This window comes from Lepidochelys kempii, chromosome 18 (genome assembly GCF_965140265.1).
Source record: "Lepidochelys kempii isolate rLepKem1 chromosome 18, rLepKem1.hap2, whole genome shotgun sequence".
Taxonomy (NCBI): Eukaryota; Metazoa; Chordata; order Testudines; family Cheloniidae; genus Lepidochelys; species Lepidochelys kempii.
The window spans coordinates 12404903-12430714 of record NC_133273.1 but is presented as its reverse complement, the minus strand read 5'-3'; the positions used below and the strand labels follow the sequence as shown (position 1 = coordinate 12430714).

The 25812-nt window shown below is 47.7% G+C and overlaps 1 protein-coding gene across 5 annotated transcripts; it reads left to right on the top strand.

The window, feature by feature from the left end:
• Nucleotides 1-1987: 1987 nt before the first annotated feature.
• MIIP (migration and invasion inhibitory protein) lies at nt 1988-21671 on the top strand. Of its 5 annotated transcripts, XR_012155526.1 has the most exons (11): nt 2688-3848; nt 10032-10222; nt 10948-11421; nt 12064-12166; nt 12811-12922; nt 14226-14290; nt 14711-14840; nt 15257-15353; nt 18685-18730; nt 19384-19491; nt 19842-19916. XR_012155526.1 is itself a non-coding variant. In XM_073316348.1 (10 exons), the coding sequence occupies exons 1-10, from the start codon at nt 2098-2100 to the stop codon at nt 19932-19934; spliced, it is 1452 nt and encodes a 483-aa protein (XP_073172449.1). In that variant the 5' UTR covers nt 1988-2097; the 3' UTR covers nt 19935-21671. The 5 variants fall into 5 exon arrangements, 4 of the variants coding, with proteins under 4 accessions (XP_073172449.1, XP_073172446.1, XP_073172450.1 ...); XM_073316348.1 differs by lacking the exons at nt 2688-3848; nt 18685-18730 and adding an exon at nt 1988-2176 and having other exon boundaries at nt 19842-21671; XM_073316345.1 differs by lacking the exon at nt 18685-18730 and having other exon boundaries at nt 2709-3848; nt 19842-21671.
• Nucleotides 21672-25812: the final 4141 nt, after the last annotated feature.

Here is a 25812-nt window from a genome sequence, read left to right as displayed (position 1 = left end):
TTGTTGTTAGTGTATATGTAAGAAGAGGCAGCCTCAGCATGTCCTGCTGATAAACTCCAGCCTTCAGACTGCAGGGCTGCTAATCCAGCATGACAGTAGGCTGTATGGTTTGCTGATGAGTCAAAACAATAAGCAGATCTCTGCTGCAGTAGGAAATTTTCTTCCTGAGTGCAGGAAGGATAATGCTGTGCTACATGGGGACTCTGGAAAGTGCTGATGTGACTTTCTGGGACGTTCACGGCTCCAGTGGCCAGGTCTTTGTGCAGACTTCAGGAGGTAATTTGATAAGTGGCATAGGCTTCAAATCGGACACACCACACTATATTGTGGTCTTTGAACCCCCTTTCGAGGTTGGTAGAAGTGAAACAGGGTATCTTGCTATTGAGTTGATACTGCTAATGCTTTCTTCAGAGATTTTTGGTGACTTGGGCGTTCTCACCATGGCAGTGAAATCTGGCCTGTAGAGTGAGGGGTAAGAATTTCTTGAACCTTTTTTAAAGCAAAATTGCTAACACAGGCAGAAAAATGTCCTTAAGAATATCTAACCCTAGCCACTAGAGTCTGGAGAAGATTGCCTTATGCATGTTATATTAACAGAATCAAAGTTAAACATAATTGCCAATTAATTTGATTCTTCTTAAACTAAAGCAAAATACAACTGAACTCCTTTAATACAGACTGGTGGAAGAGTTCACACTGTTGCTATATACTACACAGATAGTTCGCCTCTGCCTCCTATGGGGAGTGATCAACTCTTGTGTATGAGAATATGGATTGCAAGAACAGACTCCTCCAGGCTCATATTAAAGAAGTTTGGCTAAATGCACTTTATTTTATTGCTGCTAATTTAGTATTTTTTTTTCCTGGTATTTTTTTGTGTTGAGTTGATGGAACTCTTCAAAATCCTCTGAACAGTGAGTTTTCTCTCTGCTGTATTTAAGATGATACATTTTGCATGAATTATTCCTGTATCAATGCGGTTAAAATTGGAAACCAAAATAAAAATGAATTGGGGGAAAAAAAATTCTCCGTGTCTGTCCTGCCTAGCTCGATACAAAATCTTCATGAGCTACTTCAGTAAATTCTGAAGAAACCTGCTTTGGAGTAACAGTGAATAGCTCTTATTCATCCTTTGGTAATGGCCTATTATCAATGTGAAATTATCAACCACTTGAGAGTTCTCACTGTATTTTCTTCACAGCAAAACTTGGCAGGTCCAGCAGTATGAGATCATTTTATCTCAGGGGGGTTTGAGCTGAGAAGGAGAAGCTGAATCAGTGATTTCTTGAAGATTGCCTAAACTATTAGTGGTTGACAAATGCTATGTAAAGGCTAATCCTCACATTGTCAGAGGTTAAAGCCAGATTTCCAGGAATATTTGACTAACTGCGGTGCCTGTTGATTTCAGTTAGGAGTTGTGGGTGCTTCGCACTCCTGAAAAATCAGAGCCAGAATAACTTATCCAAGGCTACAGCACACCAGTGTCTCAGTGGTAGGGGTCTGAGCCCTTTCACTTGAACTGGGTCTAGATTTTGTGAAACATAAGGTCAGGAATGAAGACCATTCTGACAACTAATAAAATGCCTCATACACTTGAAGGCATTCTCCTTGGGGGAGGGTGTAGTGTGTTAGTTGTCCCTGACCACCTCCTGCATATACCTTGACGTGATTTGGGTGATTATCTGCAAGCTCTCCAAGCTTGCCCTAAATTAATTACTAACTAAAGACCTTCCTTTGTACACCTCCTTACTTCCCAGGCTGCCCTAGCGAAGGTAATGGAAGGCATGCTCCCAGACAAGGGAATGTGGTGTGTGAATCATGGATTTATGAGTCAACTGATTCCCCGACCCCCTTCCTAAGCCTGCCATCAGCCCTGCGTGCTCTGGATAAGGGCGTGGGCAAAAGCGTGCGGCGTGGGGGCTCTTCGGAGCCTGGGTGACTTGGAGCTTCACCCTGGGCCCCAGGGCCCAGCTGCCGAGGCGCCCTCTTGGAGCTCCGCTCACGGCCGTGGGTTAGCACGGGACACGTGAGCCAGCCGCCCACGTGCCCCCGCCCAGCTGGCCCTGTAAGCCGAGTTCCGGGCCGTTGGGGCGGTGCATGCTGGGGACGGGCGCACTGGCCAATCAGGAGGCGGCTGCGGGTGGCTTTTTGCTACAAACCAGAAGCTGCCGGGAGGGTGAGTGAGTGCGGGGCCGGGGAAGCCCCAGGGCTGGGGAAGCGGGCCCGGCCGGAGCAGAGCCCGGGGCTGGGGAAGCGGGCCCGGCCGGAGCAGGGCCGGGCCCCGGGGCTGGGGAAGCGGGCCCGGCCGGAGCAGAGCCCGGGGCTGTCAGGCCGCTGGGGCCGGAGCAGGGCCGGGCCCCGGGGCTGGGGAAGCGGGCCCGGCCGGAGCAGGGCCGGGCCCCGGGGCTGGGGAAGCGGGCCCGGCCGGAGCAGAGCCCGGGGCTGTCAGGCCGCTGGGGCCGGAGCAGGGCCGGGCCCCGGGGCTGGGGAAGCGGGCCCGGCCGGAGCAGAGCCCGGGGCTGTCAGGCCGCTGGGGCCGGAGCAGGGCCGGGCCCCGGGGCTGGGGAAGCGGGCCCGGCCGGAGCAGAGCCCGGGGCTGTCAGGCCGCTGGGGCCGGAGCAGGGCCGGGCCCCGGGGCTGGGGAAGCGGGCCCGGCCGGAGCAGGGCCGGGCCCCGGGGCTGGGGAAGCGGGCCCGGCCGGAGCAGAGCCCGGGGCTGTCAGGCCGCTGGGGCCGGAGCAGGGCCGGGCCCCGGGGCTGGGGAAGCGGGCCCGTCATGCTGGGCATGGAGGAGCCATCGGCCCCGTGTCCCACTCAGTCCCTGCAGCCGCTCCATGCGACCCCGGAGCCTCCCACTGACCCGTGGGGGACCTGCCCAGCCCGCCGTGAGCTGGGACAGGATCCTGCTGCTCGCTTGCAGGGGATGCCTAAAGGCGTCCATCCCCGCGGGCCGCGTCTTTCGGGTGACATGACAGCCCGGTCTCTGCCCAGCTCAGTGTGGACGCGAAAGAGCTCTGTGGCTTTTAATGAGGGGAGGCTGCTGCCCCGCCCCGCCCCACCCCCCCGGCTTGATCAGAGCCCGAGAAACGCCCTAGAAAGAGCAGATCAGACCTGCGGTTTTACCAGCCTGGAATCCGCGGGCTGCCCCGGGGCCAGATGCTGAGCTTGTGGTGGCTGGGTGGCAGGGCCTCTCCCCTCGCTGCTGTGAGTTCTGTCCTGTCCTGTTGTTTCCATTGCGTCCTCTTCACCCAGGCGTGCTGTGTGCACAGGGGTTTGATCCCTGCCCTGTGTCCAGCTGCCAGGGTAACAGGCCCATGTAAACAAGTCAGATGTGGTCTGTACCGGCTGCTTCGGGACAAAGGGTGCTATAGAGTTGTATATGTGTGAGGAAACATGTATCCAGTGGCCCAAATGGAGTATCCACAGCCTGGTCGGGAAGGACAGGCAGGGGAAAAGAGGAGTTGCCTTGTGTAGCCAAGACGCCTACTGGGGTGGAGGGAGGCGGGAGGCAGACCTGTGTTTGGGTAAGGGTAAAAACCACAGGCGCTGTCATGACCGGGGTCTACGACCGGCCACCTACCCAGAGTGAAGAGGAGGCCGAGGCTTTCCTCAAGTAATTAACCAAATCATCCAAAGCACATGGTTTCATGGTGATGGGGAGGGGCTTCAACTACCCGGAGGTCTGCTGGGAAAATGATACAGCAGGGCACAGGTTATCCAGCAAGTTCATGGAATGCATGGGAGACAACTTTTTATTACAGAAGATGGAAGAAGTGACTAGTGGGGAGGCTATTCTGGATTTGATGCTCACACATAGGAAGGAACTGGTTGAGAATTTGAAGGTGAAAGGTAGCTTGTTTGAAAATAATCGTGAAATGATTGAGTTCATGATTCATAGAAGTGGCAAGGGGGGAAACAGCAAAATAAAGATAACGGACTTCAAAAAGGCAGACTTTAGCAGACTCAGAGAAGTGGTAGATAAGATCCTGTGCCAAGCAAGTCTAAGGGAAAAAAGCGTTCAGGAGAGTTGTTAGTTCTTCAGAAACATTATTAAAGGCCCACAAGAGCAAACCATCCCAATGAACTAGGTCAGATTATGATGGATTTTATTTATATATATATATATATATATATATACACAGAAGCATGAAAGGGTCGCAGGAAACATTTTATGAATACACAAGAAGCAATAGGGAAACCAAGGACAGGGCAAGTCCATTACTTAATGAGGAGGGAAGGACAATAGCAGAAAACGCAACAATGACCAAAGAGTTTTAAATGCCTTTTTTTGTTTCAGTATTCACCAAAAACGTTAGCAGCGATCAAACTAACATAGTGAACATCAGTGTAAATGGGGTAGAATCTGAGGCTAAAATAGGGAAAGAACAAGTTAAGAATGACTTAGACTAAGTTAGATGCCTTCAGGTAGGCTCGGCCTGATGAAATACATCTTAGAATACTTAAGGAATTGACTGAAAAGAGTTCTGAGTGATTAGAGATTATCTTTGAGAACTCGTGGAGGACGAGAGATTCTAGAGGACTGGAAAAGGACAAATATAGGACCTATCTTTAAAAGGGGGAATAAGGACAACCCAGGGAATTATAGAGCACTCATCTTAACTTTAGTACCCAGAAAGATAATGAAGCAAATAATCAATTTGAAAGCACTTAGAAGAATAAGGTGATAAGTAACACTCACCATGGATTTGTCAAGAACAAATTATGTCAAACCAACCTAATATCCTTCTTTGACAGCACAACAAGCCTTGTGGATGGGGGGAAGCAGTAGATGTAGTATATCTCAACTTTGGTAAGGCTTCTGATATTGTCTCACCTGATCATCTCATCAGCAAACAGGGAAAGATAGCCTACTGTAAGGTGAATGCACAACTGGTTGGAAAGCCGCACTCAGTTTCTTTTGTCGATGGTTCACCATCAAACTGGAAGGGCCTATCAAGTGGGATCCTGCAGGGATCTGTCCTTGGTCCGGTACTATTCAATGTTTTCATTAATGACTTGAGTAATGGAGTGGAGAATGGGCTTATAAAATTTGCAGGTGACCCCAAGCTGAGAGGGTTTGCAAGCACTTTGAAGGACAAGATTAGAATTCAAAATGATCTTGACAAACTGGAGAAGTGGCCTGAAATAAATAGGATAGAATTCAATAAGGACAAGTGCAAAGTACTATGCTTAGGAAGAAGTAATCAATTGCACAAATACAAAATGGGAAATGACTGCCTAGGAAGGATCTTGGGGAGTGGATCACAAACTAAACATCATATATACTATACTGTATGTTATGCAGTTGCAAAAAAAAAAAGCAAACATCAGTCTGGGATGTATTAGCAGGAGTCTTGTAAGCAATAGCCGAGAAGTAATTCTTCCTCTCTGCTCGGCACCGGTATGGCCTCAGTTGGAGTACTGTGTCCAGTTCTGGGCACCACACTTCAGGAAAGATATGGACAAATTGGAGAGCTACAAAAATAATGAAAGGTATAAAAAACAAGACCTATGAGGAAAGATTAAAAAACTTGGGTTTGTTTAGTCTGGAGAAAAGACTGACAGGCACATAACCATCAAAGTTTGTTATAAAGAGGAGGGTTATAAATTGTTCTCCTTATCCACTGAGGACAAGCTAAGACTTAAATTGCAGCAAGGGATATTTAGGTTGGACGTTAGGAAATATTTCCTAACTGTACGGGTAGCTAAGCACTGGAACAAATTACCTAGGGAGGTAGTGGAATCTGTGTCATTGGAGGCTTTAAAGAACATGTTAGACACACACCTGTCAGGGATGCTCTAGAACAGTGGTCTCCAAAGTGGGGTGCACGCAAGATGATCAATTGGGGGGTGCAGCCAGAGGGGGGAAAAAAAGGGAGGGGGCAGGCCTGAGTCCTCCGGCCTGTGGAGGAGCAGGGGTAGCCGCACAGCCAGTGGCCGGAAAGAAGCGGCACTTTCCCCTTCAAAGCTGAGTCCTCTGGCCCGGGCTTGCAGGGCCGCATTCCGAAAGGGGCTTTCGAGCTGCAGGCCAGGGCCCCGGGGCCCTGAAGCCCCTAAAGCTCCTGCGTTCCGGGTGGCTCTGCCTGCCGGGGCTGGGGGGGCAGCTCCCAGAATCGCACCAAACAGGAGCTGCCCCAGGTAAGTGCCCTGCACCTCCTGCCTGCCCCAGCCCTGAGCGCCCTCCCACACCCTAACTCCCTCCCAGACCCCGCACCCCACCCTGAGCGCCCGCTGTATCGCAAAGTGTTAAACCAAGATTTTCAAAAATAATAAAGCATATTCAATCACATTGCTCTCACTAAAAATACTAATAGTCACTTTTTTAGTGAGAGCAAAAAGGTTTTTTGTACCATTAATAAATAAAATGAAATAAAAAATTATTTTAAAAATATTGTTTTTCATCTTTAGCTCATTGTTTTTTAATTTCTAATTTTTGTATGTTTTATAATTTACATAATATATTAGTACAGTAGTACATGTATATAATTTATACATAAATAAATATACATATATTGGGGGTGGGTGCTCAAAAATTTTACTGATAGGGGTGAGCGACCAAAAACGTTTGGAGACTGCTGGTCTAGAATGATAATACTTAATCCTGCCTTAGTGCTGATGACTGGACTAATCACCTGTTGAGGTCCAACATTTCTATGATTCTTTCCTTTATAAAATCCCTTTTCCCTGGCTTGTGGCCCAGCATGCTGGACAACGAGGCAGTCATAGAATCATAGAATATCAGGGTTGGAAGGGACCTCAGGAGGTCATCTAGTCCAACCCCCTGCGCAAAAGCAGGACCAATCCCCAATTAAATCATCCCAGCCAGGGCTTTGTCAAGCCTGACCTTAAAAACTTCTAAGGAAGGAGATTCCACCACCTCCCTAGGCAACGCATTCCGGTGTTTCACCACCCTCCTAGTGAAAAAGTTTTTCCTAATATCCAACCTAAACCTCCCCCGCTGCAACTTGAGACCATTACTCCTTGTTCTGTCCTCTTCTACCACTGAGAATAGTCTAGAACCATCCTCTTTGGAACCACCTCTCAGGTATTTGAAAGCAGCTATCAAATCCCCCCTCATTCTTCTCTTCTGCAGACTAAACAATCCCAGTTCCCTCAGCCTCTCCTCATAAGTCATGTGTTCCAGACCCCTAATCATTTTTGTTGCCCTTCGCTGGACTCTCCAATTTATCCACATCCTTGTAGTGTGGGGCCCAAAACTGGACACAGTACTCCAGATGAGGCTTCACCAATGTCGAATAGAGGGGGACGATCACGTCCCTCGATCTGCTCGCTATGCCCCTACATATACATCCCAAAATGCCATTGGCCTTCTTGGCAACAAGGGCACACTGCTGACTCATATCCAGCTTCTCGTCCACTGTCACCCCTAGGTCCTTTTCCGCAGAACTGCTGCCTAGCCATTCAGTCCCTAGTCTGTAGCTGTGCATTGGGTTCTTCCGTCCTAAGTGCAGGACCCTGCACTTATCCTTATTGAACCTCATCAGATTTCTTTTGGCCCAATCCTCCAATTTGTCTAGGTCCCTCTGTATTCTATCCCTACCCTCCAGCGTATCTACCACTCCTCCCGGTTTAGTATCATCCGCAAATTTGCTGAGAGTGCAATCCACACCATCCTCCAGATCATTTATGAAGATATTGAACAAAACGAGCCCCAGGACCGACCCCTGGGGCACTCCACTTGACACCGGCTGCCAACTAGACATGGAGCCATTGATCACTACCCGTTGAGCCCGACAATCTAGCCAACTTTCTACCCACCTTATAGTGCATTCATCCAGCCCATACTTCTTTAACTTGCTGACAAGAATACTGTGGGAGACCGTGTCAAAAGCTTTGCTAAAGTCAAGAAACAATACATCCACTGCTTTCCCTTCATCCACAGAACCAGTAATCTCATCATAGAAGGCGATTAGATTAGTCAGGCATGACCTTCCTTTGGTGAATCCATGCTGACTGTTCCTGATCACTTTCCTCTCATGTAAGTGCTTCAGGATTGATTCTTTGAGGACCTGCTCCATGATTTTTCCGGGGACTGAAGTGAGGCTGACTGGCCTGTAGTTCCCAGGATCCTCCTCCTTCCTGTCGTCCTGTCAAGACAAGCTTTTGTTGTTTTAACTCCCTTACCTGTATTACTAACGAGAGAGGCAGCATAGGATTGGCTGTCGGTACACTTGCCCTGTCTGAGTCACTGATTTGCACTCTGGCTTTCGGAAAGTTATTTCCCCTCTTTCTGCTCTAGTTAGCTCATCCGTAAAACGTGGGTGACAATACTGACCTACATACTTCTCCAGGGTCTTCTATGGATTAATTACTGTGTGCACAATGCTTTGAATGTGTAAATTTCTAGGAATTATTAAAATAGCTACGATTAAACCAAAAAGTATTTTAAAACCCTAGGCCAAAGTTATCAAACAGAGGTACAGGTGCTCCACGCCTCTACAAATAAGGGTATGGGGTTTGGTGCCTACATTTAGGCTAATTAATTTAACAGGTTTTCACATTCTCATGTTCAATGCAGGGTTATTTAAACCCAATTTCATTTAAATATTTTTCTTTTGATACTGTTTTGCATGATCTCATAAACAAACTAGGGAAATGCAACCTAGATGGACTATACTATAAGGTGGACGCATAACTGGTTGGAAAATCCTTCCCAGAGGTTCAAAGTCATGCTGAAAGGGCATAATGAATGGGGCCCCGCAGGGTTCAGTTCTGGATCCGGTTCTGTTCAATATTTTCATCAATGATTTAAATAATAGCATAGAGAGTACACTTAAAAGTTTGCGGATGATACCAAGCTGAGAGGGTTTGCAAGTGCTTTGGAGGATAAGATTAAAATTCAAAATGATCTGGACATACTGGAAAAATGGTCTGAAGTAAATAGGATGAAATTCAGTGAAGACAAATGCAGAGTACACCACTTAGAAAGGAACAGTCAGTTGCATGCATACAAAATAGGAAATGACTGCCTAGGAAGGAGTACTGCAGAAAGGGATCTGGGGGTCATAGTGGACCACAAGCTAAATATGAGTCAGCAGTGTCACACTGTTGCCAAAAAAAAAAAAAAAAAAAGCAAACTTCATTCTGGGATGTATTTAGCAGGAGTATTGTAAGCAAGACATGAGAAGTAATTCTGCTCTACTCTGCGCCGATTAGGCCTCAACTGGAGTATTGTGTCCAATTCTAGATGCCACGTTTCAGGAAAGATGTGGACAAATTGGCAAAAGTCCAGAGAAGAGCAACAAAAATGATGAAAGATCTAGAAAACGTGACCTGTGAGGAAAGATTGAAAAAATTGGGTTTGTTTAGTCTGGAAAAGAGAAGACTGAGAGGGGACATGATAACAGTTTTCTAGTACATAAAAGGTTGTTACAAGGAGGAGGGAGAAAAATGTTGTTAACCTCCTGAGGATAGGACAAGAAGCAATGGGCTTAAATTGCAGCAAGGGAGGTTTAGGTTGGACATTAGTGAAAACTTCCTAACTGTCAGGGTGGTTAAACACTGGAGTAAATTGCCTAGGGAGGTTGTGGAATCTCCATCACTGGAGATTTTTCAGAGCAGGTTAGACAAATACCTGTCAGGGGTGGGCTAAATAATATTCACTCCTGCCAGGAGTGCAGGGGTATGGACTAGATGACGTCTCGAGGTCCCTTCCAGTCCTATGGTTCTGTTTTTGTTTTTTAAATCATTATGGTTTATTTCCTCTTTTAGGTTTCATAATCTCTCTTTAAGAGCACCCAGATTAGGGGCCTAAATTACTTGTTAATTTCCCGAGGGGAAGAGGAATGAAAAATGATGCTTGTTCTTAGAGTTCGTAAAGACAGGAGACTTTTGAGACTGATTTCTTTCTCAGGGGATCTGATCAAAACTCCAACTGTAAGAAAACCCTCCAGCACTTGTAAGCATCTCTAGAGAGGATTCCCCGCAATTTGTAACTCAGCTGGCTCCTCCCAATCGGCTCCTTTGTGGAGTGCTCACAGTTATGCAACTCACCTTTCTCTGGCCCTACAGGGACCATCATGCAGAAGATGGAGTCAGAGCAACTGGAGAGGCTGCGTCGTGCAAACCAAGACCTTCTGGAAAGGCTCAAAGCGAAGCAGGAAGAAATCAAGAAAAGACTTCCTCGCAAGCCACTATCAGCTTGTTCTCTTTCCAGAAGAACAACTCATGCAGAGAGAGCTGTCCCTGTTCCTAGGAGAGGGGTATGTGCTGGGCTGGGCTGGGTAGGCTAGATAAGAGTGGCGCAAAGGAGCAATGATGCTGTCGCAGAAATGCATTCTCCTCTCTAACTGTTCCATGCCTGGAGCTGAGGTTTCCTAATATAAAAGGCGTTTTTCAAACCTGCGGTACCCAGAGGCACGGGACTGGAAATGCTGAGATCCACCAGGCACAGGGCTGGGAAGCAAATGGGCACCACGGTGACAGGCAGCAATGCTGCAGAGAGAGTTGCTGGGTAGGTGAGGTGCAGGTGCATGAGACTTGTGGTGCAATCCAGTGGCCGTGGAGTCTGCTGGCGAAATACGTGATCCCATGGTCTGAGCTTCGTCCGTCTAACAAAGGATCTGCCTCTCGTCCCCATGAGACGCAAGGTGGGAGAGAATACAGTGCCTAGCTAGGGCAGCGTCTGTTACGCAGGTATCTCCAGCTGAGGTGAGAGGAGGGGTAACCTGGACCATTGTCCTTTAATTCCCCACCGCCTCAGAGGCCACCCATTGCTGTGATTCTCACCTGTGGGCAAAGAGGCCTGGAAGTAACCTATTCGCACCCACGAGGCCTTCCCCCTTCTCTCTCCGGCAGCCTCTGTGTGACTCTGGCATGGCACGGTGGAGATGCGTAGAACGGTATGAGGCTGAGTTATCGTAGCGCTAATTCCCGAGCTGTCTCCGGTCTCTGTGTGGTGACATGTGGATCTCTGTGCTTGTTACAGAAAGAGAACCAAGGCCATGCGAGGAAGGCCGCGACGGACCCTGTGACGCTCGTGTCTGTGGAACCCGGAGCCAGTGCCGCCAGGGCAGCCCTTCGTTTGCCATTGAAACACATAGCATGCAGCAGGGAGGGGAGGGGCGTGCCACACCACAGAGCGGGGGCGTATCCGGGTTCCCCCAGGGCAGAACGAAGCTTCACACCGGCAGCGTCCATCACCAGAGAAACCTCCCGAGTGGCCAGAGACGGCAACGCCCTGAGAACCCCAGAGGAAGAATCCACCCCTGGGAAACACAGAGAGGGCAGAAAGCAATCCACCGTGCTCCACAGCGCCCAGGAGAGGGGCAGGCCAAGGGCTGAGGCAGAGACGATGCTGGGCAGGATCCCAGCGGATGGGAATGGCTGGCGGCGAGCGGCCGTGAGAGACTCCAGGACTCCCAAACCAATTCTGCTGACACTTGGGGGTAAAGAAGCCAAGGTAAAGAGCCCGATGGGCATTGGCCTGAGCAGCTCAAGCCAGGTGGAGGGGAAATAAATGTCCGGGGCCAAATTGTTCCATTCCTAATAGTTGAGGGCCCCTGGCATCTTGCCCACCCTCTTCCCACTTCTCTGTGGAATGATCCATCATCCCACTTCTGCCCTCACCACGCACATACGGGACAGGCAGCACGGCTACCGGCTTCCCGCAGAGGGCCCAGGGGTTATCCCCGTTGCACGGCTTGTCTCCATCAGCACACCATATACATCCGGCACGCATTGTTGCCGTCATCCTGCAGGGCAGCTCAGGGCAGCCCATGGTACCGTTGTCAGCGCAGAGCTGGAAGTCAGCAAGCCCTGCATGCTGATTGCGGGTCTGACACTGACTTGCTGTGTGGCCTTGGCCATGTGTCTCCATTTTTCAGATGGGGAAACTGAGGCAGAGAGGGGTGAGAGACATGCCCAAAGCCAGGCAGTGACTTGCTGGTACAGCTGAGACTAGAGCCCAGATTTCTCAGCCCCGTTCATTAGACCACAGCCACCTCCCTTTCTACAGCTACCAGATAGGTCCCCTTTGAGGAGCACAGTGTCCTTGTAGCCGCATACGGAGTCTCTAGTGAGCTGTGAACTCTTTTCACCCCAGAAGGAAGCTGGCCGTGTGACTTTTCTGTCGGACCCTGAGGAATACACCATCCCTGCCGCTAGCTGGTCAGCACGTCCTTTCTTGGGCTACGACTGGATTGCAGGCGAGTCCTAACCCCATTGCACATCTGTGTTGTTACTGGGTTGATCTGGTTAACTGAGGGGCTAAAATCACAACTCGCCTCCTGTAGGCCGAAGGGTACAGACGGAGGTGCGGGCCCGGTCCTGGAGACTATGTGTGCTTTGAGGCCAGGGAATAGTGAGCTGTTTCCCCTGGTACCACTGAAAAGTCTGCAAGTTGGCAAATGTTCTCAGCACAAGAGCTGCAGTTTTACCAAGCCAGGCACGGTTCTCCGGTCAGTGCAGAGATGTCCTGTGCTTTCCTGGAACGGCAGGGAGGAGACTGGCCGGGAATCCTGGCAGCTGCTGTAGGGCTGAGAGAATTCGAGTGGGGCACAGAGTAGCAGGAGATGAACAAAGGACACGAGAAGGAGAGATCATTTCAAGGCTTTTTGCACTAGTTGTGCAGAGTCACAGAAGTCACTGGCCCCATTGGGTCTCTCCTTTGACAGAGGCAGTAGCTGCTTGGCAGTTGGCCACGCTGTTCCATTTGTGTCTGCTGGTCTGATCGATTGCCCTCTTTGGCACTGAGCAGCATCCTGGTTAGCTGACCGCTTTGTGTGAGCTTTCCTGCGTCACCTGCCTCTGATGCAATTCCAGCTTTAAATTTTCTTCTCCGCGTTCCCAGGGCTGCTGGAGACGGACTCGTCGCTGTCAGAGAAATCTGAGCAGTACTTCTCTGAGCTCAGGGAGTTCCGACAGGTGAACAAGGAAGCATGTGTCCATGAGGAAGACCTGGGGTAAGGAGGGGACTAAGGTGGCAGTGAGCTGCGCCAGGAACAAGGGAAGAACTGGTGGGGGGGTCTGCCACCTTCTCTGTGGAGTAGGAGACTATGAGGATGGTTCATCCAGCCCAGCAGCAGGTCACTGAGCGTTTGCTCTCTTTCTGGGAAGCAACTGTTTGCTATTGAACTAGAGCCAGGTGCGGAGGTGAACTGTACCATTCCCGCATGGCCAAGAAACTAAGAATGTCTGGGAACGATTTAAATGGATTTCTGAACTTGTTCCTGTCATCAAGCACAGTAAAAGCTTTGTTATCTGGCATGTTGTGGGAATGGAGGGGTGTGCCCTTAAGTTAAAAATTCCGGTTAACTAAGAGTTATACTTACCAATGGGAGGGAGGGAGTTTGGGTGCGGGGGAGGCTCAGGGCTGGGGCTTGGGGCACGGAGGGGGTGCAGGGTGTGGGCACTGAGAGGAGTTTGGGTACGGGAGGGGGCTCAGGGCTGGGGGCACGGGAGGGCACGGGCGCTGGGAGGAGTTTGGGTGTGAGAGGGGCTCAGGGCTGGGGGCGCAGGAGGGAGTATGGGGCGCGGGCTCTGGGAGGAGTTGGGTGTGGGAGGGGGTTGGGGCGCTGGAGGGGGTTCGGGGCACAGGCTCTGGGAGGAGTTTGGGTGCAGGGGGGACCTGTGGGTTGGGGTGCGGGAGAAGGTATGGGGTGCCAGACCTGGGTGGCATTCACCTCGGGTGGCTCCTCGCAAGCGGTGACACGTCTCTGCTGCTCCTAGGCGGAGGCGCGGCCAGACAGCTCTGCACACTGCCTCTGCCCACAGGCACCGCCCCTACAGCTCCCACTGGCTGTGGTTCTTGGCCAATGGGAGCTGTGGGGCCAGCACTCAGGGCGAGGGCAGTGCACGGAGCCTCGATGGTCGTTCCTCCACCTAAGAGCAGCAGGGACATGTCGCCACTTCTGGGGAGACGCGCAGAGCTGGTTAGGGAGCCTGCTGTCTCTGCATCAAGCGGACTTCTAATGGATATCAGAAATGCCGGTTTCTAGAGCTTTCTGGTTGGTAAAGTGCTGGATAACACAGCTTTTACTGTATATTCTAATGCAGCAGGTCTGTCCTCTGCCCAGAGATGGGCATTTTCTCTGTGACTAGCCTTTCGGTTTCTTGGTGTAAGTGTAAAGTGTGATGAGTGCTTTCCCCACCAAGCCAGTCCAAAGGGGGTGTGGACAGCAAGAGACCCCTTCAGGGGGGATATTGCAATGTTCCCATCACTGTCTCCAGAGTGCACAGCTGTGACCGAATCTTTTGTTTTCTTAGGCCAGAGGTACCAGATTACTTGGCTCCTGAGCAAGAAGCAGATTTGGTTTCCAGTTCCCATCAGTGTAAGATGAGATATCTTCCAAATCTAGTTTCTAGGCACGGGCAGCTATGCTCTGTGGCTTTCTTTTTGGAAAATCCCTGCCTTAAGCCTCTTAGAAGGGTCACAGAAAGAATTTACAGTTCAGCCCCCACTTCCCACTCCAAAGAGGCAGGAGTCCCTGGGCTGATTCTCTTTCGTGTCATCTCTGTTTCTCCAGTGTTCTCTGTAATTGACCTGACTGACTGACTGGGCGTTAAGTTGAGGAAGTTCAGTTGAATCTGCATCTGTTTTCAGGCAGCGGTTGAATGGGAGGGAAATTAACGTGTAAAAAGTACTTCGGGAGAACAAGCGGGGTTTGGTTCTGTGTGGGGTGTGGGGTGCATTGGGGAAGATGAGTGCCACGGGCAGCGAATGAAGTGACGATCTCTCCTCTGCGCGGCAGGTGTTTATTGCTATCGATTAAACGGGCGTCTGTTTACCGTCCCTGTGGGTTCACAGTCTGCCTGCCCCGTGTGTAAGACTCCAAGAGCCCGACGGCCTCCAGAGACGCTGGAGGAACCAGCCTACATCAGGTATGTACGGTGCTGGTAGCCCGAGTGGCACAGGAAGCCAGCAGGGTAGATAGAGAATGAGCTACGTATGGGGGATGAGGCCCCTTTAAGATGCCTCCTTACAAAGTTGCTGTCTTAGGGGAGAGGGAGTTCTGGGCTTTGAAATGCAAAAGGGTCAAATTCAGCTCTGATGTAAGCAGGAGCAGCTCCCATTTGAAGTCAACGGGAGATGTACCCCCTTACCTCGGGGCTGAATTTAGTCCAGAGTCTGGGTGTACACACCAGTCCCTAAGGAACTTATCCAAAGCCCATTGACTTCAGTAGGCGTTGGATGAGGTCCTAAGACTCCAGATGTGGCAGGAGGAGTGCAGATGCCTTCAGCTCTGCGATGTCTCTTCTGGAGGACCTGCGCAGTGACTTCCTCTGTTTGGTTGCAGGGTCAGCATTCCCAGGTCCACCCTCCTGCCTGCCTATAAGTACAAAATCCATTGCAGGAAGAGCTTTGAACCGGCAGACGATCTGGCTTTACCCTCGGTAAGTTTCCACCTTCCCATTTGACCGTTATGCAGGTGGCTGCATCATCAGCGGGGTGAGTGGTAATAGCCACATGTTAGGAAAATAAGAGAACCAAGAGCTTTGATGTGTTAATGCCAGGGATGGGTCTCAGCTAAGATTCCAGAGCTGAACACCCCCAAACTATGGGGAAGTTCAGAGCGAGGCTTTGAGACTGGTCCAATCATGGTGACAGCCAGGAAGAGCCAAACCTAGGTGCAAACTCTGCAGCTCATGCCCATCTGTAACGCAATATAATTTATATAACCCCCTGCATACACTGCGTGTGTCCAAATGCTATACACTGAGAGCAAATGCCTGCAGAGTTGGGGACAGTGGCTCTCCTGCAGACAGATAAGGCCAAAGAATGCAGCAGAGAGAGAAGAGCAGGCTGTTGTCTTTACTGCTTGCAACTGCAAATAAACAGTTTTGCTGGTAAAATGCAGTAAACAGAAGCGTGTGGTAAAAGGAGATAGGCAGGATGAATGGGTAGAGCGTGGGCCAAAGCCCTAAAGCAAAGAAGGAAGGTATTTATAAAGACACGGTGTATGTCTACAAAGCAAAAATCAAACCCACGGCTGGCCCGTGCCAGCTGACTTGGGCTCCCAAGACTTGAGCTGCAGGGCAGTTTCACTGCTGTGTAGATTTTGGAGCTCAGGCTGGAGCCCAAGCTCTGGGACCCTCCCACCCTGCAAGATCCTAGCGCCCAGGCCCAAGCCCTGAAGTCTACACAGCGTTGAAACGGCTCTGCCAGCGCAAGCCCCATGAGCCCAAGTTGGCTGGCACAGGCCGGCCCCGGGTGTCGAGTTGCTATGCAGACGCACCCTCAGTGGCTCGGCGAGCAAAGAGCTCCAGAGAGACGGACCTGGGCTTGAAACTTTTGTCCTTGAAAACTGCAGATTTAAGTTGACTGAAACATTTTGTGAATTTGTGTCAATTTTGCCAAATTGTTTAGGCCAAAAAACCCAACAACCTATAAAATATTGTTTTCCAGAAAAATAGAAACATTTAGTTTTGACAATTTCCAAAGGAAACATTTTGATTTTATTTTTTTCAGTTTAAAACAACTTTTTGATTTGAAATTTCCTTCCATTTGATTTTAAAAAAACAAAACAAAAAACCCTTTTGAAATTGGAACAAAATGTTCTGTTTTGGGTCAAGCAAAACATTTACTTCGACCCAAAACAAATATTCTTTTGGCTTGTCAGTTCAGTGAAAAACTTGAAAAGTAGTACTTAGGGGGCAATCTGAAACTTTTTCTTTCCTTTTTTTTAATGCCAGTTATTTGCACAGCTCCAGCCAAAAATTCTGTGCGGAGGAGCTGAGTGGGTAAATGGAGGCCCAGTGCATTGAGTTCAGAATGCTCAGGAAGCTGATGTGACACATCTTGCAACTATGTGTTAGTACGTGTTGTATGCCATGTAGCTGTGAGAGTTCCAGATTATTAGAGAGAGAAGGTGGGTGAGGTGTTATCTCACCCATCTTATCTGTCATTGTAACCACATTTGATCTGACAATCATTGGTTTTATGTTTGATTTCAAACAGCAAATAGGAAACGTTGATTTAAATTAATAATTTTAATCTTGTTTGTGTTTGTACTTTGTACTTATTTTCATATGGAAAGGTTGGTTGTGATTGCTTGGTACTTCTTTTTGCTAACCAGGAGGATACACTATATTTATACGCATTTATTTAAAAAGAAAAGGAGTACTTGTGGCACCCTAGAGATTAACCAATTTATTTGAGTATAAGCTTTCGTGAGCTACAGCTCACTTCATCGGATGCATATTGTGGAAACTGCAGAAGACATTATATACACAGAGACCATGAAACAATACCTCCTCCCATCCCACCCTCCTGCTGGTAATAGCTCATCCAAAGTGACCACTCTCCTTACAATGTGTATGATAATCAAGTTGAGCCATTTCCATTTCCACATTGTAGGGAGAGTGGTCACTTTGGATGAGCTATTACCAGCGGGAGAGTGAGTTTGTGTGTGTATGGGGGTGGGGTGGTGAGAAAACCTGGATTTGTGCTGGAAATGGCCCACCTTGATTATCATACACATTGTAAGGAGAGTGATCATAGAATCATAGAATATCAGGGTTGGAAGGGACCTCAGGAGGTCATCTAGTCCAACCCCCTGCTCAAAGCAGGACCAATCCCCAATTAAATCATCCCAGCCAGGGCTTTGTCAAGCCTGACCTTAAAAACTTCTAAGGAAGGAGATTCTACCACTTCCCTAGGTAACGCATTCCAGTGTTTCACCACCCTCCTAGTGAAAAAGTTTTTCCTAATATCCAACCTAAACCTCCCCCACTGCAACTTGAGACCATTACTCCTTGTCCTGTCCTCATCTACCACTGAGAATAGTCTAGAACCATCCTCTCTGGAACCACCTCTCAGGTAGTTGAAAGCAGCTATCAAATTCCCCCTCATTCTTCTCTTCTGCAGACTAAACAATCCCAGTTCCCTCAGCCTCTCCTCATAAGTCATGTGTTCCAGACCCCTAATCATTTTTGTTGCCCTTCGCTGGACTCTCTCCAGTTTATCCACATCCTTCTTGTAGTGTGGGGCCCAAAACTGGACACAGTACTCCATATGAGGCCTCACCAATGTCGAGGTTTGATCACTTTAGATAAGCTATTACCAGCAGGAGAGCGGGATGGGAGGAGGTATTGTTTCATGGTCTCTGTGTATATAATGTCTTCTGCAGTTTCCACAGTATGCATCCGATGAAGTGAGCTGTAGCTCACGAAAGCTTATGCTCAAATAAATTGGTTAGTCTCTAAGGTGCCACAAGTACTCCTTTTCTTTTTGCGAATACAGACTAACACGGCTGTTACTCTGAAACCTGCATTTATTTAAGAAATTCTATAGCTTAACATTCATTTATTCAGATTCTTAACTTTTACAACTGTTTTATTGTTAGAAAATGATGCATTTTATTACGGTTTATTATGTTAGAGAATGATGCTTTTCTTCTTTAGTAGATTCATTTTTTAATTGTGTTTTGAGTCACAAGCTGCATTTGCATGGAAGTTGGAATACAATAAAAAATGCCCCAAACCAGCATTTTAAAGGATTTTTTTTTTGTTTTATTAGTTAAATAAAACTGCCGTAAGCGTGCTGGATACACAAGAAAACACAAAGTGAGGTCAAAATGTTTTGTGTTTTAAAACTAACTCGTTTATTAAACAAAGGAAGCACTATCTATACTAGAGAATTCAACAGATTGTTTCTGGTCACCATGTCCTTCAAGATTTTAGAACTAGTAGATTTCATCCTCTCACACCTAATTTTTATCCACAGATTGGAAAGAGCGTGGGGAAAAACTTGCCTGCTTTTCCAACTCCTAGTGAGTTTTTCAACTTTGAACCAAACTAATTGAATAAACTCATATGAAGAAAATTCTCTCTCCACCTGCAGGAGAGGCTACTGCAGTTAAAAGCTAGTTTACCATTTCAACAAATTCTGGCTTCAAGCACTTAGCAAGAAACTTCCACCAGTACAGGGCTTTGACTTTCTTTAAAATTGCAGCAGCCAACATGTACTGCTTGAATTGTATTACTTGTATTTAATGTAAAAGGTTTTAATAGAATATAGTAAGGTTAGGCCTAAACATAAAATTGCCATAATTTCAAATTTAGTTTTAATTAGTTTTAACTTTTGAAAAGAAAATGTGTATTTAGGTAAAATTTAAAAACATCCAATTGTTTTGATTTAATCTTTTTTTTTTAACTGCTTTTGGAAATGTCTGGAAGCCAGTGAAGGGGACACATGGGGGAAGTGAGGTAGCTTTGCCTCATGGAAAGAGAGAGCAAATCTGGCCACAGCACCTTAGAGCCTCTGTGAAGTTCTCATCAGTCCCCCTTTATGATCATATAAAGCTCTTAAAGAAATGAACTCAACAGTCTCTCAGAGCCCCCTTTTGGAGAGACTGGGCTGTGCCTTTTCTGGGGGCATGTACGCTACCAGAGAAGGCATTCACAGACAGACCTCTCCCCACAGCACTGCCTGGCCGGCTGGGAAAACGTCATCCCCTCCAGCAGCCCCACGCTTAGCAGTTTGGATCTGCGAACTTCACTGCAACAAAAACCCACTGACCATTCTCACCTGGTAAGAACAGGCTATTTTGAGTTGCCTGGCCCCTGTTTTCAGTGGCTCATGATGGTAATTTACTGACAGCTGAGCAAGAGACCTAGAGTGCATCGGGCTCAGTTTCCCCACTTGCCCCGTGTAACTGGGTATGAAGCCGGGAAGCATTAGCCTTCCAACGGGATGTCTGCCCTTCTGGGGAGCGATGCTGCTGCTGGGCTGCAGTTTAATGTAGCCATGAAAGGGTTAATTAAGCTGGAAGACGAGGCACTGAGCCAGCAGTGTGTTGTAAGGCTCTCTGTGTTGTGACGAGATGAGGGGAGTGGGATTTTTGGTTTTGTAGGTTGATCGAGTCTTTGTTTGGGTTCTAGACCTTGGCACCCCGAATGTCAGGAGGAACCAGAACGGACCAGCTCCTAAACCTGTCCCGCTCAGCTCATTTCAGACTTCGTAATGCTTCTTAGTGGAGAGCTCAAGACAAGCCACTATGCTACACAACAACGCCGAATTAAAATCCTACTGTCTCAACCGTATGAGCTGCTGACCTGATTACCCAGGGGCCGTGTGGGATACTGGGAGTGAGTAGAAATGGCAGCGTTTGCCTAAAAATGAACCTTTAGAGGAGAGCTTTTTCCTAGCCCTGCAAGTGCAAACGCCGTCGCAAAAATCCACGGGCACGTGTGTATTGGAATTGCGCAAGCTGCGAGGCAACAATTGCAGAAATTGCTTGCAGTTGGCCAGTTTTGGCCTCTAACTGGCCACTGGTACATACAGTCACCGCAGTTGTGTGCGTGCGTTGCACTTTCCCACCCAGGGATGTAAATTGAGTGTACGTGGTCAGTTGCTGTAAGAGATATCTGGTAGGTTAAGAAAACAGGATGACTAGTTAGTACTGTTCCCTGTAATAAAAGAGCCATAGGATATATTGCAATAGACACGTCCATTCAGAGTTCATCCACCCAGCTCATAAAAGCAATACAGTTGACTCATCAAACCAAGAATTTTGGCTCTCTGGACAAAGAGTTGGGACTGTGAGCTGCATGTCACAGCATGGGGTATGCAAAGATGCTCAATATCATGCTTCCAGGAGGTTTGGAACATGAGTAATTCTTACATTAAAGAAGAGTGACTGTGCTTTAGTTCTAATAAGAAAAACATGTTTGTTTTTGTGCATTAGCTTTGGACGGAGGATTTGGTGGATCATGTTCAGCATAGATCGGGGGGGAAGAAACCATTGTCAAAAGAAAGAGGTGTTTTATGAATCACAAAGCCACAATATGTCTTAGAACATTCTGAAGTCATGTTTACCTCTGATTGTAAAAGGCTGGTGGGAAGGCATTTTGAAGACATGCTCATGGAGGTTTTTAATTGCATTGAAATAATGTGTGAGAGTTTGTTTGAGGCCTGTTACGTGGTGTGGTTTTATTTTCCCTTTTGAAAACAATAAAGAAGGAGTTTATATTTTCTGGTATAACATCTGGAATGTAGAGTTCTGTTATAGGAATTCTATGGGTTGTAGTCAAGCCTTCTTAACTCATAAGTAAGGCTACGATTTACTCATGGGTATTTTTAGTATAAGTTATGGACTGGTCTTGGGCAATAAACAAAAAAATTCATGCCTGTGACCTAGCTATGACTTATCCTATAAATACTCCTGGCTAAATCTTGGGGGCTGTTGCTGCGGAGGTTACCCCAGGGGGCTGCTGGTGCAGGAAGCCGGTGGAGCCCCGGGGCCGCTCCAGCCATGCTGGTGCGGCTGGCTGCAGGGCCACCTGAACAGCTGGCCCTGGAGCCAGCCACACTGGCCACTGCAGAAGTCAATGGAGGTCACTGAAAGTCACGGAATCCGTGACTTCCGTGACCGACCCAGAGCCCTACTCTTATGAGTATTTAGAAATCTTGGTCCAAACTTATCCCTAGGGTGTAACACCATTCACTTCTATGGGCTTAGCCCAGGGATGAGTTTGGCTCATTGTCTGTTAGTGTTACAGAGCTTATTACAGGCATAAAATGCAGCTTGTGAATTTAAAAAAAAAAAAAAAAAGCGGGAATTTATTTTACAAGACTATTAATGGAATAATTTAAATATTTAATTGAAAGCAATTTTGTTTTAAATGAAGCATTCCTCTTTAGTGTCGGAAGTTTAGACATGGTTGCATTGGGTGACTGGATGAGAAATAAAAAATGAAACTGACTATAAATGGAAAGTGCAACTGATCATTTTAGTTTCTTTGCCTTAATCTGAAGGCAGTGCGAAAAAGGTACAACAAACAGTATATCAAATATGATGCAAAGTACATGGAATTTGTAAAGTTCTTTCCATTTTGGGGGCACAGAAACCTGACACACCCCGCAAACTAATTCAAAATACAGCAGTAAAACTTGGTTGTGCGAACTTGTATCTTAAGGCAGGACTTCTTAAAACCTTTTCACCACTAAACGCTCAAATCAGAAACCCTTTCCTAGTTCCTCCCTGGAATAATGCACAGCGTTTATATAGAGTGTTACACCCCCACTGGTCCTTTTTACGCACTACCATGGTTACACCGTAGCCAGGTGAACCCATCCACATAGGTTATCCCTGTATTACTAATGGGGAAATTTGAAACCCAGGCAGGTTAAGTAACTTGCTCAAGGCCACACAGCATATCAGTGGCAGAACCAGGATTACAACTCAGGTCTCCTGCCTCCCAGGACTGTGCTCATTCCTGAGTCTGCACGACCGTACTGCCTTTCTAAAAAGGTGGGCTGTGAACCTTTTGGCTCCATATGGGAACCAGTAATGCTGGGAGAACAGGTGATTTTGTTAGTGTCGTGCTACATGTCAACCAGAAAATGAGTAGCATCCTGTACTGGAAGCCATGAGAGGGAAACCAGCTTTCTGGTCTACGCTTGACCATCTTCCCAGGTACATGAAGAGCCCCGCTCTGCTGAATTGAAATGAAGCCAAGCACGGGAAGTTCCAAAGACGCTGACTGACGCACATGTTCTATAGAATGGCCGCGATTTGACAGCCTTTTGTGATGTTGCTACGGGAGCAAGTAAATATCCCCTGCTAGATTCCAGCAATTCTAGGTGGACTCTGTGCGTCTTGGATTTTGTGACCCAGCCAGAGTACTTGTCCTACTCTAACCTACATGGAAGAAGGATTGAGTATGTTGCTATTTCTGAGCTCTGAGCTGTGGTTGCTGGGGTGTGTTCATGGTGCCAGTATACAGCAGACTGTAGGTAATTGTTACTATTATTATTTGAAGGGTGGTGGTGCCTACAAACCCTAGTCATGGCCCGGAACCTCTCTGGGCTGAGCACTGTACAAAAACAGAACATTCCCTGTCTCAAAGAGCTTACAACCTCTAGCAAAGCCAGGCAGAAGGTGACTTTGTTCGACCTTTAGCGTCCAATTGATGCTCTAGTCGTGGCCTGTATGGCATGGGGATCAGTAACTGGCTACAAAGTCTCTGATATCGAGATCGCTAACTGGAATATAGCCCAGGTTGGTCATGGTGAAAGATGTTCTCTCATGGCTCTTTGGTGACTTCAGGAAAGAAGTCGGTGGCCCTCAGCCCAGCCCCTGAAGGAGGTGTGACGACCTCACCAAGGTGACCGTCCCGGTTAAACTCTTTGCTAGTAGTCTCAGCAGAGAGGTCAAGGGCCCTCTCCCGCCTCGAGATGATGACTCCATATCAGAGAGGGGGCACAGGAGCATGGAGGAGTGGGCGAATGTTTTATTGCCCCATCTGTGGATGGAAGTTTTCCATCTACAGGGCTTTTGCCTTTGACCATTTTTGCCATCGCAAAGTTCACTGGCCTTTTTCATACAACCTTATTCAATCCTGTTTCAGTCTTAGAAGTAGTGATCAACATGCCAGAACCAATCCATTAGCTGCCTGAGTGGCTCACAATCTGGGTGCATTTGCAGCATTAAGACATTCTCTCAGTTACATGTTTCAAAATCCTCTGGTCTCTTTCTTCCCCTACCCAGTTCTAAGTTCTTAGGGATCTCTACCGCCCTTCTGAGCACAGTGCATGGTCCTGCCCCCGCTGCCGTCAATGGGAGCTCTGCCACTGATTCCAAGAAGTGTAGGATCATATCCTATGGGTCGCATACTGCTGCTTTCCCAGTAATGTCTGCAATTTAGAACTCTCCCGCTTCCATAGCCTATTCTCACTTCTGCCTATCCCCAAACTTCTCTGTTTCCCACTGTCATAAACATACAGCTAAGGGTAGCATAATATCCCTCCTTTACCTGTAAAGGGTTAAGAGCTCAAATAACCTGGTTGGCACCTGACCAAAAGGACGACTTGGAGTTCCTGTTCCCTAAAATATCCCCCCGAAGCCCCTTCACCCCCTTTCCTGGGGAGGCTTGAGAATAATATACCAACAAAATAGATAAACCAGATTCTGAAAAAACAGAACTTTATTATAAAGAAAAAAAGGTAAAAGAAGCACCTCTGTAAAATCAGGATGGAAGGTATCTTTACAGGGTAATCACCGTCCTGTCATGTTTCTCAGCAAAAAAAACTGTCTGAGAGGGAAAGCCACCGGTCAATCAGCGAAAAGGAATGTTATGCCATTGTGTAAGCTCTGGAAAAGCTACACCCATACGTTTGGGGACAGCGTTTCCACCTGCAAACTGACCATGCTGCACCAAAGTGGCTTCATACCGTCAAGGACAATAACAAAAAACTTCTTCGGTGGAGTTTAGCTCTCCAAGATTTTGATTTTGAAATACAGCACATTTCAGGAGCTTCTAACAAGGTGGCTGATGCACTCTCCCGTGAAAGTTTCCCAGAATCAACTGGTTAAAATCATCCTTGAAATGTGGAAAATATTGTTAGTTTTTATATAATCAGTAGTATATCCAGAGGTGCATGTGTCTTATTAATTCTGTTTTCTCCTAGAGCTCCAGGAAGAAATCACAGCCAGTGTGGAGCAGGCTGTCCAGCACTGTCTGTGATTTGGGGAGCTTGTCATAAACATACAGCTAAGGGTAACATAAAATCCGTCCTTTACCTGTAAAGGGTTAAGAAGCTCAAATAACCTGGTTGGCACCTGACCAAAAGGACCAATAATGGGAGAAGATACTTTCAAATCTGTGGGGGAAGGTTTTTGCTTTCCCTCTCTGGCTCCTAACTCGGAGCCAGAGAGGGACCAGGGGCAGGAAAAACCATCTCTTAAAACCCTGCCTGAAATAAAATCTTGGATTACAAAAATTATAAGTAAAGCAAGGAAAGGCGTTAGATTATCTTTTGTTTTAGCTTGTGAATTTTCTCTGTGCTAAGAGGGAGGTTTATCCCTGTTTTTTGTAACTTTAAAGTTTTGCCTAGAGGGGAATCCTGTGTTTTGAATCTGATTACCCTGTAAAGTTACCTTCCATCCTGATTTTACAGAGGTGCTTCTTTTACTTTTTTTTCCCCTTTTATAATAAAGTTCTGTTTTTTTAAGAATCTGGTTTAGCTATTTGGTTGGTATATTATTCTCAAGCCTCCCCGGTGAAGAGGCTTGGGGGGATATTTTAGGAAACAGGAACTCCAAGTGGTCCTTTTCCTGAATCTTTGTCTAACTCACTTGGTGGTGGCAGCAGTACCCATCCAAGGACAAGGAAGGATTTGTGCCTTGAGGAAGTTTTTAGCCTAAGCTGGTAGAAATAAGCTTAGGGGGTCTTTCATGCAGGTCCCCACATCTGTACCCTAGAGTTCAGAGTGGGGACGGAACCCTGACACCCACCTTCCCTGCCCATGTATCTGATTTGACTCTCCACAGGGGATCAGCTTTTCCACTGGAACAGTTGGCAGCCCTGGGTCTGCATGTGCGAGTTACACAAACAGGCGCGAATCCGGCACTTTGTGGTTTCGGCTGAAAACGTCACCGTGAACCTGAAGGCTGGTGAATTCTGGGAGGAGAAGGCCTGCTCCTTGCTGGATTGCATCATGTGCAAGCCGGAGGAGTGTCCAGGCAGCCCGAGGCTATCTGGCTTCCTGCCCCAATTCGAACATCTCTCCGTTTCAAAGCCCAGCAACGCTAACCCACCTCCCGTGAGCATCACTGACTTCGAATCTTATGAGAGTCTCCCGGTGGTGGATGACACGGGCGAGAAGTAATGGCCTAGAGGGGAGTGAGGTATAACTTTTTCTGATGATTGTGCTCTACTCTGCTGCGACAGGACAGGATTGAGGACAAGGATTGCAGAGCAGATGGCAAGATGGAGCAGAATCTCTGCTGGAGCAAATGCTTGAGCTGGACTAGAGAATCTGGGCTGGATGACTAAAGGCTGCATTGTATGACTCAGGACTCCATGACCGCTGACCCAACCATCAGCTGAGTTTGAATAAAGTTAAATG